The sequence below is a fragment of the Pan troglodytes genome, chromosome 19, assembly GCF_028858775.2.
Source record: "Pan troglodytes isolate AG18354 chromosome 19, NHGRI_mPanTro3-v2.0_pri, whole genome shotgun sequence".
Classification (NCBI taxonomy): domain Eukaryota; kingdom Metazoa; phylum Chordata; class Mammalia; order Primates; family Hominidae; genus Pan; species Pan troglodytes.
This window is the reverse complement of record NC_072417.2, coordinates 54,990,933-55,004,275: the sequence shown is the minus strand read 5'-3', so window position 1 is coordinate 55,004,275 and position 13,343 is coordinate 54,990,933. Positions and strand designations below refer to the sequence as shown.

Here is a 13,343-nt window from a genome sequence, read left to right as displayed (position 1 = left end):
TGTAGAGTTCCCTAGCCTGATATTGTAGCTTCACTAGAATATTCTAGATATTCACTTTTCAATTTTACACATTCTGCTATCCAATCTAGTATTAACCATCATATTTTGACACACAGTTTCGTTGTTTTTATTTTTATGACAAGTTCTTGCTTGATATTTCCTGTCTCCTCCTTTATCATTCTTAGGATAGCTTTTTAAAAGTACGTGTACAGGCCACACACCTCCTAGGACCAACTGTAGCCATTTGTCTTCCTGTGGGTTTCAAATCAACTTTTCAATAGTTGCTCAATCCAACAATTTTCCCTCTTCCAGACAATTCCCAGATTGGATTTTGACAAAGAAGATCCTGTTTTATGTTAGAAAGTGGAATTAGTTAAATTTTCCTGCATAACAATATGACCACATACTTAGTGGTCCAAAATAGCACACGTTTATTATCTCATAGTTTCTATGGGTGAGAGTCTGAGCACAGCTTAAGTGAGTCCTTTGCAGCCAGCTATCAAGATGTCAGGCAAGACAGGGTTCTCATGGGAAGACTCTACAAACAATGATTCACTTCCAAGCACACAGAGCTGTCCAAAGGGTTCAGCTCCTTGCAGGTTGTGGGACCAAGGGCCTTTGGATCTTGCAGGCTATTGGCTGGAGGCCATCCTCAGTTCCTTGTCATATGGGCCTCCCCAACATCACCACCACTTCATCAAAGCCAGCAAGAGAGGAGTCTCCTAGCAAGACACACGTTAGACTTTTATGTCACCTTTATTGCACTGTATTGGTTAGAAGCAAGTCCCAGTCCATACACAAGAGGGGATTGCACAAAGGTGTAACTACCAGGTGGCTGAGATAACGGGAGTTACAAATCCCTTCTGGGAGCTGGAAATCATCTTTCCTTGAAGTTTCTAGAAGCCACTGAACGGTTTGAAGCACTAAAGTAATAGCATATTCTTGTTTTAGAAAGAGCACTAGCCAGAAAGTGTCGAGAACAGATTGGTGGTAGAGAAAACCTTAGTTAGGGAATCCAGTTACCAGGCTGCAACGGCAATCCTAGTGAAATGGTGGTGGCCCCAACTAAGGTAATGCTACTGGGAATAGAGAAAGATGGAAACAATTGAGTTATTTAAGATATAATGAATAGGACTTGGTGATAAATAGATGGTGAGATCAAAGAGTTAAGAATATTCAGGCTCTGGTTTGTGCAAATGAGTGAGTGGGCAGTAATGTCATTCACTGAGAAAAGGAGGGCAGTCTAGACACGAAGCTGGAGGTGGATGGGTTAGTCCTCTAACAGAATTGGAGAGACTGAATAACGCTCCCTTGAAAGAACCACCTTTTAGGATACGTTTAAACTAATGCTTATGTCTGCAAAGAACCTATTGCTTAAATTTGTTACAACAGGTTCAATCTTTTCAACTCATTTTAAATACATGAATTTTAGGATTACAAGTAGTCTGTGGATACAGGAACATCTGACTGAGTGTACAAAGAGGGATCTGCTCTTCCTAAAAACATCCTTCGTATGTTTTGAAAGCAAAAGGATGAGTTCTGGGCACACAAAATATGGATACAAGCTATGTATTTTAACGTATCTTACACCGGAGTAATTTGGGTTGAACTCAGCAGCCCTAAGCACTGTGCCACAGGAACTTGTGCAGACAAAGCGCGGGGACGGACCCTGACTCCGGTCCGCGTCTCCCCTGCTCCCTCCCTCCCTTGCCCTGAGGATTAGACACAGGAGATGCTGCCTCATACTCTCGCGAGACGGACGGGGCTCTTCGATCGTCCGATTCTCCCAGCCGCACCACGGGTGCTCCCACCTGCGGAGAACCGGAGTCTGGCGATGCCAAGGCGCTTCTGGGAATTGTAGTTCCGGGCGGGATGAGGGCAGCACGCCTGGCTCCGCTCCTTCTTACGCATGCGCGACTCCGAGCTGGCCAAAGAAGTTCGTCCCCTTTGTGAGGCCCGGGATGGGAGGTGAGTTGCTTGTGGTGATGTCGCTCGTCTCGGCTCGGCCTCGGCGGTGGTTCCCCGGGTCGTTCTGTGCCGAGTCGGGGCTAGAGTGCGCGTTTGTTAAAGGGGCCTCGAGGGCAGACCATGAGCCCTGTCCCTTCTCACTCTGGCCTGATCCTCTCCTCGGGGGACGCGGTTGTGCCACGGGCGGGGTGGTCGCGGGGTCCTGGGCCAGTGCCCCGAGCGCGGCAGAATTTGTCCAAACTCCTGATGCCCCAGCGTCACCTCTTCCAGGCGCCCGGTTCCCCCAGGGGCAGCTTCAAGCGGTAGGGACAGACATCTGAGGACCCAGCCTCAGGGATGCTGTCCCCGGGCTTCCAGGCTCCAGCGCCGTAGGACTGAGGCAGACTCCACGGTGAGAAAGAGACCCGATCTAACCCAGGCCTTTCATCAGAGCCCAGGAGGGAAGGCAGGAAGTGGGACCACGAGGCCCGGGGGCCTTCTAACTCGTCTGGCCAGGGAGATCTGAATTGGGGTGAAGAGCAGAATCTCCAGAACAAGGAGGAGGTGGTGATCATGGAGACAGATTTGGCTGAAATGCCTGAGAAAGGAGGTGAGAATTGCGGACGTGTTGAACTTGTAGCGTGGAAGGACGAAATTCCTGCTCCTGAAGGGAAAACGGTTGGCTCAGGGGAGGTGGCTCTTGGCTGGCTGTCTCCATTGTCTTGGGGATGGATGGGCTTTTTAAGTGAGACTGAAGGGCTTGGTATGGGAGCACCGCCCTTTCCATGGCAGCTGGGCACACAGTGGACCCTTCAAAGCTACCCCCAAAATGTGAGTGAAATGTTAACTTCTGTGGCAAGAATTCACCTCTTTGGTTGTCAAAAATGTTTTGTTTTACATAGGAGAAAACAGGCATAGTAGTTAATGACTGACTTCCATTCTACCTGACCAGTTTCATGAAGGTTGTGCTGTGCCCTCCTACACCAGAATTCCCCCTGGGGTGGTTGTTAGATTTCTGGATTGTACCCCAGGCTCAACTAATGCTTATTACTTTGAGGTGGGGTCCAGCAATCTACATTATAAGTAAGCTTTCAGAGTGAGAACCAACGAGTATAGATTAAGCTGGGAAATTTACTGACATATTCTAATTTCTAGATCAGAGAATGCCATCTTACAGAATGTGTTATGATTATAGCAACTGAATTCGAGCCCAGAGTAGCAATATTCCCGCACATCCCGGGAAGAGGGTCCTGGGAGGAGGTCAGTTGTTTTGGGGGTACCTTAAGTCTCAGTGTTTGTAGGCAGCACGTATAGTATGTTTAAAGTTTTTAGACTTTAAATCTGAGTGGCAAGTTAAGCCTAGGTCTCATCATTACTACTTTCTTGTCGTTAGCTCTGTCTTCCCAGGATTCTCCCCATTTCCAAGAGAAGAGCACAGAAGAGGGAGAAGTGGCTGCTCTGCGCCTCACGGCCAGATCCCAGGTGAGTGAGTCTGCTGATTATTGGAATTACACCTTGTTTCTTAGAGTACAGATGCACTCCCTTCTTTGTGATGTGGAGTTTCTTTATCCACTAAAGCCCATCTGCAGAGCTGAGTTCTAAATCTAAGAGACTAGTCAGGAGACTAATGGACTCAGAAGAAAATGTTTTCTACTTATAACACTGGATGGATTTCTTCCCTATTTAGTGTTTATTGTCCCTCAACAGATAGGTAAGCAGCATTTCCCTTTCTTAGCCTACTATGCTCATTTCTGTGCTTGGTAATGTGAGAAACTATTTTAAATATAATGTGGTACATACCTCTTAAAACTTGTTTCTCTAGAGGAAACAGCATGTATGTGACTTTAAGTGGCAATCTAAGAAAGCACTTAAATGCTGAAGTGATTGTAAAAATAATAAACACTCACATAGTTCAAAGAAATACTGGAAAAGGAAAGCCTATGAAGGCGTAATTTAAAGAGTTACAGTTAGAATCCAGCCCTCTGAGATGGTGAAAGCTAAGGTATGATCATGTCTGCAACTTACTTTTATATTGTTGGCCCCTCTCTCCCAAAAGGTAAATATGACAAATATTACGAATGTTTGGCTGGGCGTGGTGGCTCATGCCTGTAATTCCAGCACTTTGGGAGGCCAAGGCAGGTAGATGACTAGGTCAGGAGATTGAGACCATCCTCGCTAACACGGTGAAACCCCGTCTCTACTAAAAACACAAAAAATTAGCCAGGCATGGTGGCACGCACCTGTAGTCCCAGCTAGTCTGGAGGCTGAGGCAGGAGAATCACTTGAACCTAGGAGGTGGAGGTTGCAGTAAGCCGAGATCGCACCACTGCATTCCAGCCTGGGCAATGAGGGAAACTCTGTCTCAAAAAAAAAAAAAAAGAATTTTTGAATTTAGGCGGTGATTGTACTATATCAGTGATTATTGCATTCATCTTTCAACTTTTGTATGTTTGAAACTTTTATTAAAAGAAGTTAGGGCTGGGCACGGTGGCTCATGCCTGTAATCCCAGCACTTTGAGAGGCTGAGGCGGGCAGATCACCTGAGGTCAGGAGTTCAAGACCAGCCTGACCAACATGGTGAAACCTCGTCTGTACTTAAAATACAAAAATTAGCTGGGCGTGGTGGCGCGCACTTGTAATCCCAGCTACTCCGGAGACTGAGGCATGAGAATCACTTGAACCCAGGAGGCAGAGGTTGCAGTGAGCCCAGATAGGGCTACTGCACTCCAGCCTGTGTGAGAGTGAAACTGTCTCAAAAAAAAAAAAAAAAAGAAGTTGAGGAGGAAAAAAGGAGCTTTCCATGATGTGTGTGGCATACCACAACCCAGAGATTCCTCAATCAGCCTTTCTCTTTGCTTCTGTAATCCAAGGTGTAAAAAGTAGATACTGCACGTTCATAGTGTTTGTAAAAGTCACTTCCTTTATGTACTTGCCTGTCTCCATTGGCTTCTCAACTGTCTTACATTAGTCTTGAAGACTTTATTAGTCAAGAAGCTTTAAGTTGCAGCTGATAAAATCAATTCAAATGGGTCTAAGTGAAAGGAAGTAACTATTGACTAACAAACTGAAAAATCTAGGTCTGGCTACATATAGGGCTCAAACAAGAATGTTAAAACCTAATTCTTCATTTTACTGACCTTTTCTCTCCATGGGTTTTATGGCCAAACAAGTTTTTCTCCTAGTGTTGGCCTCTAACGAGTTTAGGCTTACATCTTCCTGTGTTGAAGGCCAGAGAAAAAGGGCAGATTCTCTTCTAGTCATTCTTGCAGAAGTGCTGGGATTGACTCTAATGGGGTATTAGGCCCATTCCTGGATGAGATATTGGCCAAATTTAAGTGTAATTCTTTATAGAATATACCTACACACACACACACACACGCGCGCGCGCGTGCACGCACAAACATCCCACCCGTGAGTCAGAGATGGCGTCAGTACTACCTGAGCTACACAGATTCAAAGTGGCCAGGCATAGTAGCTAGGGGAAAATTAGGGCACTGGTACCAGAAGCGTGAATATATATTTCAATACTTTGATATCAGATTCAACACTGTTAACAGCATCAAGGTGATTGAACCGATTATGGAAAAATTTTAAAACTCTCTTTGTTCTTTGTGCATTTTATTAGATTTTTAAAATGCAATATTGGAGCTTTTTTTCTTGTTAGAATTTGCCTGGGCTATTTTTTACCTTTGATTTGTTAGATTTTTAAAAATATTAAAAGTTTTAGTTCTTCAGTGTAATAAAGTGAACAACACAGACATACAGAAATGTAAAGGTAATGCTACTTCCCCCTCAAATTCAGTCCCTGCCTCTCTCTACTATGTATATTTTTTCACATTTTTTGTTGTACTTGCACTACTGTATTCAGACATATGGTATACTATATTTCCTTCCATCTCCCCACCAGTACCCAACCCAGCAATAATATTTTGTTTGGATGGCCTATTCTGTATATAGGATGTGGCTTTTTAAAAAAACCTTTTTATAAGGGAAATTTGCTCATTCACATATAATACATATGTTTCAAACTTTTCTTGCCATGTGATTTTTATAATTCTGTTTCCTGTGCTTTATTGTTTCCTCTTTTGTAGTTTTCCTGCTGTTTGTGCAATGGTTTGCATTTTTGTTGTTCTGGCTTTTTCTTCTAATTTTTGGGCACTTAATCTCCACTGAATGTTGATTTAGTTATGTATATGCAGATTCTAGGCTAAAGGTCATTTTTCCTCATAATGTCTTTTCTACTTAGGGGCTACTTAGTGATTTTTACATATTATTTTATCTTAAGGGAATAATTCTCTTATTTTATTTTTATTTTTATTTTTTATTTTTTTTGCTTTTCCAACTTTATTTAGAAAAACAAATCCAGGTCCCAGTGCCCCCTGTACCCTCCCCGACCCCAGCCATAATTTAAATAACTTAGAGACAGAGTTGGAGGGAGGGGACAGGAGAGGTTGGGGTCACGGTGGAAGGAGGAAGAGAGCCCACTACAGCCGCCGCAGCGCCCGCTTCTTGTCCGTCTTTTTCTTGGCCGCCAGCTTCTTATCGCGCTCGCCAGCATGCTTCTTGGCCATGGGACCCTCAGCCCCCCCCAGGCCCCCTGGGGCCCCAGGGTCGGTGGAGGAAGCTGCAGTGCCACTGGCCAGGGCCCGACCGGCTTCCGCCCTGCCGCTGGGCCCGCCGGCGCCCCCGTGGATCTCTGTGAGCAGACGGGCCCGAGCCGCATACTCCTCGTAGTTCTCCAAGAGCAGGCGGCCCGCCTCCTCGTTGAGTGCAGACTCGGGGTTAGGGTGGGTCAGCAGGCACTTGATGGTCAGCAGTACGTGTCAGATGCCCAGCTCAGCCGTCCAGTCCCTCTTGAGCACGTTGACGCAGATCTCGCCATTGGCGCCCACGTTCGGGTGGAAGATCTTGGTCAGGAAGTAGCTCTTGGGTGGGGAGGCAGGGAAGTCCTTTCCCAGCAGGAGTTTCATGCGGAACAGACCTCCAGCATATGGGGTCCCCTCAGGGCCCTCGATGGTGACCTGGAGGTCGGTGAGGGTCCTCCTCGTTGGGAAAGACCTTGATGCCATCGGGTGGGTCTGCGGTCAGTGTCGTCACCTCCTTGTACACCAGGCGGATGATGTGCGGGGGCAGGTTCTCCACGTTGGAGTTCATGGCTGCGGCCGGCCGGGGGCGGGTCCCCCCGGCCCCCTTCCTGCGTTCTTCGGTCCGCCGGCCCGCTGGCCGGGGCGGGGGGCCCAACTGCTGCCGCTGCGGCCCTGGAGAGGCCCCGGCGGCCCCGCTCCGCTCCCCGCTGCCTCCGACGTCCGCCGCACACAGCGCACACCAACCCGCCGCCCAGGTGCCCGGCAGCACTTAATTCTCTTATTTCTTAAATCTTAGATTATTTTCCGCATAGTAGCTTTACTTTGAGATAATTTTAGACATAAGAAGTGTTGCAAATAGCACAAAGAACTTGTATATGCTTCACCCAGATTTTGCAAAAATTTATATTTTACTTTGCTTTATTATTATTTTTTCAAAATCAGGACATTCACATTGGCATAATACTATAACCTACTGACCTTATTCAGATTTTTCCAGCTGTCTTATTTTTCTCTTTTTAAAATTTCTGCTTTTATATTGTAAATATTTCTCTTTTCCTTTGTTTTTTGTTCTAACTTGATTTTTGTGCTCTGGTCATTTATTTACATTTTTAAAAAATGAAATGGAAGTGTTTAAAGCTACGAAATTTCCTCTGAGTACAGTTTTAGCCATGTGGCTTTTTTTTCCTATTTTATTTCATTATTTTCATATTTTGATATATTTTCTCAGTTATTATAAATTATTCTGTTCTATTTTTGGAATGTATTGAAATTTACTTTGTTACTTTTTGCAAATGCTACATGAATGTTTAAACAGTAGGTGTTTTCCATCCAGTTAGAGCATTTGATTCATATTTATTTCAGTAACCTTGAAATATTATTCCTGTTGTCTATGGGTTTACTTAAAGGTGCATGTTCAATGCAGATATGTATCTATCTCCTTATGGTTTTTGTATTTTTTGTCTTATAGAAGTATAATCTTACGATATTTTATACCTAAATATTTATGAATTGTATCTCATAAATTGGAGCCATTTTCCAATTTAATGCTCTTTGCCTTGAATTAATTCATGTTTAACTGGATTGGTTTTTTGCTGTCTTTTCTTTCCGTGACTTCTCCATTTACAAGTTCTGTATTGCAGTTCGTCTTGTGATTGGCTAGATTGACTCTTCAATTTTTTATTGAGGACTCAGAGAAGCATTATGTAGACGTGACTTTTTTTCCCTCTGCTGATATTTTACTTTAATCAAACTACATTGTTGACTTACTGGTTCATATTTTAATACTTTATTCCCCAGAAAAATTGTAGTCTCTCAATGGAGAAACCAGGGTCATCTTTTGGTTCTCATATTGAATCTAGCATAATATGCCTGGTACATAATTGATAGTTACCCTTTACATAAAATACTCCGAATGTGACGACCATTAGAATACTTGTCATTTATCATAGTCAGTTCTCCTCTTAAGTGCATCTCAGGCTGTTGCTCCAGGGCCAGCAGAAACTGGGGGATGAAAGAGAAGTAATTAAGGGAAAGATGTTGAAAAAAATATTTTATGTTTTAGGAAACAGTGACATTCAAGGATGTGGCCATGGACTTTACACCAGAGGAGTGGGGGAAGCTGGATCCTGCACAAAGGGATGTGATGCTGGAGAACTATAGGAACCTAGTCTCACTTTGTAAGAATGGATTGTGATTCTGGAATCTGCTTATGGGAGCATCATTACTTTAATGAAAGTGAAATAGCTTAACAAAGCCTTCACCTTTGCATTCAGGAGTCAAAAAGTGTTAATTCTTTTTGGCCTGTGTAGAAAATCTGTTTTTGCTCTAGATTCTTGATGAAATGTCTATGCTTGTTTTGTATCAGTATTCTTTGGGTTTAAGTGACAGAAACTTAACTCACACTCTTAAAGGGGAAAAAAATTTTGATTTTTCAGAGATCCAAATATATTATCAAGAATTTCCTTTATTCATTGATTTATTTTTAATCAATTAGCTTGGTTTTGCTCTGTATTAGCTTTATTCCTAGGATTTCCCCATGTGGCAAAGATGGCCAGTGGCAGTCCTAGGGTTACGTTATTCTTCCAGTTAGATAGCAAAGCTAAAAAAGAAAATGCTTCTTTCCTGGGAGTTTCAGCAAATAAGGTCACAGGCCCATCAGTGAAACAATCTCTAGAGCCAGCGAGATTGAGTACTCTGTGGCCAGTTTTAGATCCTGGGCCTACTAGCATGCACGCATACACACATGCATGCATATGATTGTATGAGGGGTGGAGGGGACTGTTAGCCCCTCCCAAACCTTATGTAAAAAAAATCCCCTAAGAAAGTGACTTCTGAGGCCGGGCGCGGTGGCTCACGCCTGTAATCCCAGCACTTTGGGAGGCCGAGGCGGGTGGATCACGAGGTCAGGAGATCGAGACCATCCTGGCTAACATGGTGAAACCCCGTCTCTACTAAAAACACAAAAAATTAGCCGGGTGCGGTGGCGGGCACCTGTAGTCTCAGCTACTCGGGAGGCTGAGGCAGGAGAATGGCATGACCCCGGGAGGCGGAGCTTGCAGTGCGCCACTGCACTCCAGCCTTTTTTTAAGACTCCGTCTAAAAAAAAAAATAATTAAAAAAGAAAGTGACTTCTAATAACTGAAGAAGGAAAGGAAAAACATTAGAAGATAAAACTTCAGTTACCACCGTTACAGTTATGTGGTGCTGCCATTGAGGTCCCGCTTTTTCCTCCTTTCCTGAGGTAAGGACTAATTTGCAACATCTCCCTGAAGTTTCCTCACACAATAAGGAAATAAAGAGAAATTCCTTTCTTTTCTGACAGTTGAAAATATTTGTATTTTCCAAATCCAATTGAACTCCTTACCAGGCCCGGACTCTTGCTGCAGATATTTAAGCTTCATTTAGAGGTCCACCCTCCCTTACTTCAGCTCTTCCTGTAATACTTTGTAGATCAAGAGGTAGAGACCATATTCCGGTTTAGATCTTTATACCCATTACAAATAACTAAGTCCAGCAGGACAGTGGCCATGAAAGTTGGTCGTGGTGGCTCACACCTGTAATCCCAGCACTTAGGGAGGCAGAGGTGGAGGATAGCTTGAGCCCAGGAGTTCGAGACCTGCCTGGGCAATATAGTGAGATCCCATTAACTTTAAAAATAAAAAATAAAAAGTAAATTTTTATAAATTAAAAAAATAAGAAAGAAAGTTGGAATTCACTGAGGAATATGTAACAATTCAACTGGCTTGAAGAAAACTTCCACAAATAACTTACTCCCATTACTTTCTTCTTTCTGTCTTTTTCTTTTTTTAAATGAATAGGGCTTCCAGTTTCCAAACCTGAGAACTACAACTTGGAGAATGGAAAAGAACCATTGAAGCTTGAGAGAAAAGCCCCCAAAAGCAGCTATTCAGGTGAGCCAGATAGATGGGAGTCTTCAGAAATGATAGCCCAGCAGGACAATGAAGAAATACTTTTCAGTGCTTAAGAAAGTGCCTGTGTGCCCTTATTTTTAAATTTTTTTAAAATTCTAAAGCATTTAAAATATATACAGAAGTCCAGAAAATAAAATAACATTCATGTATCCATCACTGAGATTAGACACGTACTAATATTTTGCTTCGTTTGCCTCTTTTCTTTCTTCCTTTCTTTTTCTTACAATATAAAACTAATGATACAGTTGGATGAATTTTCACTAATTTAGCACATTCATGTAACGATTGCCCAAATCAAGAAAATAGCCTTACCAGCGCCTCTAGAAGCACCTGTGTGCCCTCTTTCAGGACCCTCCCTTCTCCCAAGGGTCACCTTATCCTAACTTATAGCACCAAGTTTTGACGGTTCTTGAACTTTCTATAAATGGAATCATATTGTATATACTCTTGTATCTGGCTTCCTTCACTGCACATTAGCTGTGAGATACATCTTTGTTGCTGCATATCATCATAATTTATTCATTATCATTATATAATTTTTCGTTTTGTTAATATACCCAGTTTATTCTTCTGAAGATGAGTATTTGGATAGTTTCCAGTTTTTAGCTGTCTGAATAATGCCGCTATGTACACTTTTTAAATGCCTTTTGGTGAACAAATATATGCATTTCTTCTGGATATATACATACAAGTAGACTTGTTTTATCAGAGGATAGATACATACTCACTTTTGGTAGATAGTGCCAAAGAGGTTTCTAGAGTCATTGTACCAATTACATTCCCAGCAGCAGAGTATGTGCGTTCTAGTTGTTCCACATGCTTGTTAACACTTAATATTGCTTGTTTTCATTTTAGCCATCCTTTTGAGGTGTGTGATATCTTTTATTTTTTAAGAAATAAAAATATTACATATTCAGTTAAAGCCCTTTTATTCTCAGCTGGGTGTGGTGACTCACGCCTGTAATCCCAGCACTTTGGGAGGCCAAGGTGGGTGGATCACCTGAGGTCAGAAGTTTGAGACCAGCCTGGCCAACATGGTGAAACCCCGTCTCTACTACAAATACAAAAAAATTAGCCGGGCATGGTGACAGGCACCTGTAATCCTAGCTACTTGGGAGGCTGAGGCAGGAGAATTGCTTGAACCCAGGAGGCAGAGGTTGCAGTGAGCCGAGATCATGCCATTGCACTCCAGCCTGGGTGACAGAGGGAGACTGTGTCTCAAAAAAAAAAACAAAAAGCAAAGAAAAGAAACCCTTTTATTCTCTTTTTCCCCTAGAAGTAACCATTATATCTTGAAATTGGTGTGAGTCATTTTGGTGTTTTTGTATGTGTGTGTATACACAGAGATATATACATATGTATGTAAAACAATCTGTATGTTTTATTGTTACACTTTTTCTTATGTAGTCTGATATTTTAAAGTTCACATTGTATTTTGATATTAATCTATGTTAATATATATGAATTATGTTATTCATTTTAACTACTGTGGAGTCATAAGTCCACTGTATGAATAAACTGAACAGTTTATTTTTTTGCCGTTAGCAGTTGCAGTGATCATCCTTTTTTTGATTGCTTATGTTCATCTTGAGAGCTGGTTTAGGGAGATAACTGGAAGAAGAATTAGTAGGTCTTAAATCATCACATGTTTAGCTTTACTAGGAACTGCCAACAGTTGAGTTATCAGACTTGTTAATTTTTGTCAATCTGACGGATGCAAAATGATGTTTTAAAATTTTCATTTCTCTAAGTGATAAATACAAGTTTGAGCATTTCATGTTACTTGGCTATTCAAGTTTCTTGTGAGTTACCTGTTGATACCCTTTGCCTGTTTTTTGAGATTGGGCTGTTTATATCTTTTCTCTTGATTTGGTGGAGTTCTTCATATATTTTAGGTACTAATCTATGACAGAAGTAGCATTGCAAGTCAGTGAGAAGAAATTGGTTCTTCTAATCTTTGGCTTATTTTATTTTCTGGTGTGTTAGGCATATAGAATTAAACATTTTTAATAACAAACTTTTTTTTTAAATAATGCTTTTTGTGAATTGTCTATCTACTTTATCCCAGTGTCAGAAAGATTATTTTATTCCAAAATGTTCAATTTTGTTTTACAGGTATTTATTTTTGTATATGATGAAATGGGAAAACTAATTTTGTCTTTTTCCATGCTGAAAGCCAATAAGTCCAGCATTGTTCATGGAATAATCTTATGTTACTGATTTGTAATGCTACCTGTGGTAAACTCAGTTCCTCAGCATACTTAGTTCTGTTTCTTGTCTCTCTGGTTTACTTGTCTGTCTATGTCTAATACCAGACTGTTTTATTTACTATACTTAGTATTATATATAGCTCATAAAGAAAATCCTTCCTGGATATTATTATTTTTAAAAAAGTTATACTTTTGAATATTGAAAGAGTTTAAAAATCTTTCCCTGTGATTATGGATATATCTGTTTCACCCCAGAGACCTATCAGTTTCTGTGACTTACCCACTCACCACCCATCTCCCTTTTTTGGGGTATTGCAGTTTTCATAGTGATCTGTTAAGAGGTCCTTATATATGAGGTTTTTACCTTTTCTTATGTTACAGATATTTTTTCTAGTTTTTGACTTTCAGTTTTGCTATGCATTTTGATGTACAAGTTTAATTTTTTTTTTTTTTGACGGAGTCTTGCTCTGTCACTCAGGCTGGAGTGCAGTGGCACGATCTTGGCTCACTGTGGCCTCCACCTCCCGGGTTCAAGCAATTCTCCTGCCTCAGCCTCCCGAGTAGCTGGGATTACAGGCATACGCCACCAAACCCGGCTAATTTTTTTTTATTTTTAGTAGAGATGGGGTTTCACCGTGTTAGCCAGGGTGGTCTCGATCTCCTGACCT

The 13,343-nt window shown here is 42.0% G+C and overlaps 1 protein-coding gene and 1 pseudogene across 4 annotated transcripts in view; one reads left to right on the top strand and one right to left on the bottom strand.

Moving 5' to 3' along the window:
- The first annotated feature begins 1,974 nt into the window (after positions 1-1,974).
- ZNF286A (zinc finger protein 286A) overlaps positions 1,975-13,343 on the top strand; it is a 35,206-nt gene continuing 23,837 nt past the window's right edge. For 2 of the 4 annotated variants that reach the window (XM_024350460.2, XM_054670452.1), the window contains exons 1-4: positions 1,975-2,557; positions 3,341-3,429; positions 8,596-8,710; positions 10,352-10,444. In XM_024350460.2, the coding sequence (XP_024206228.1) occupies positions 2,521-2,557; positions 3,341-3,429; positions 8,596-8,710; positions 10,352-10,444 (334 nt within the window). In that variant the 5' untranslated portion in view covers positions 1,975-2,520. Of the gene's footprint in view, positions 2,558-3,340; positions 3,430-8,595; positions 8,711-10,351; positions 10,445-13,343 lie in introns of those variants that run through there. The other 2 variants (XM_063798978.1, XM_063798979.1) reach the window with 2 other exon arrangements.
- Positions 6,256-7,292, bottom strand: LOC129137620 (ubiquitin-conjugating enzyme E2 S-like; annotated as a pseudogene).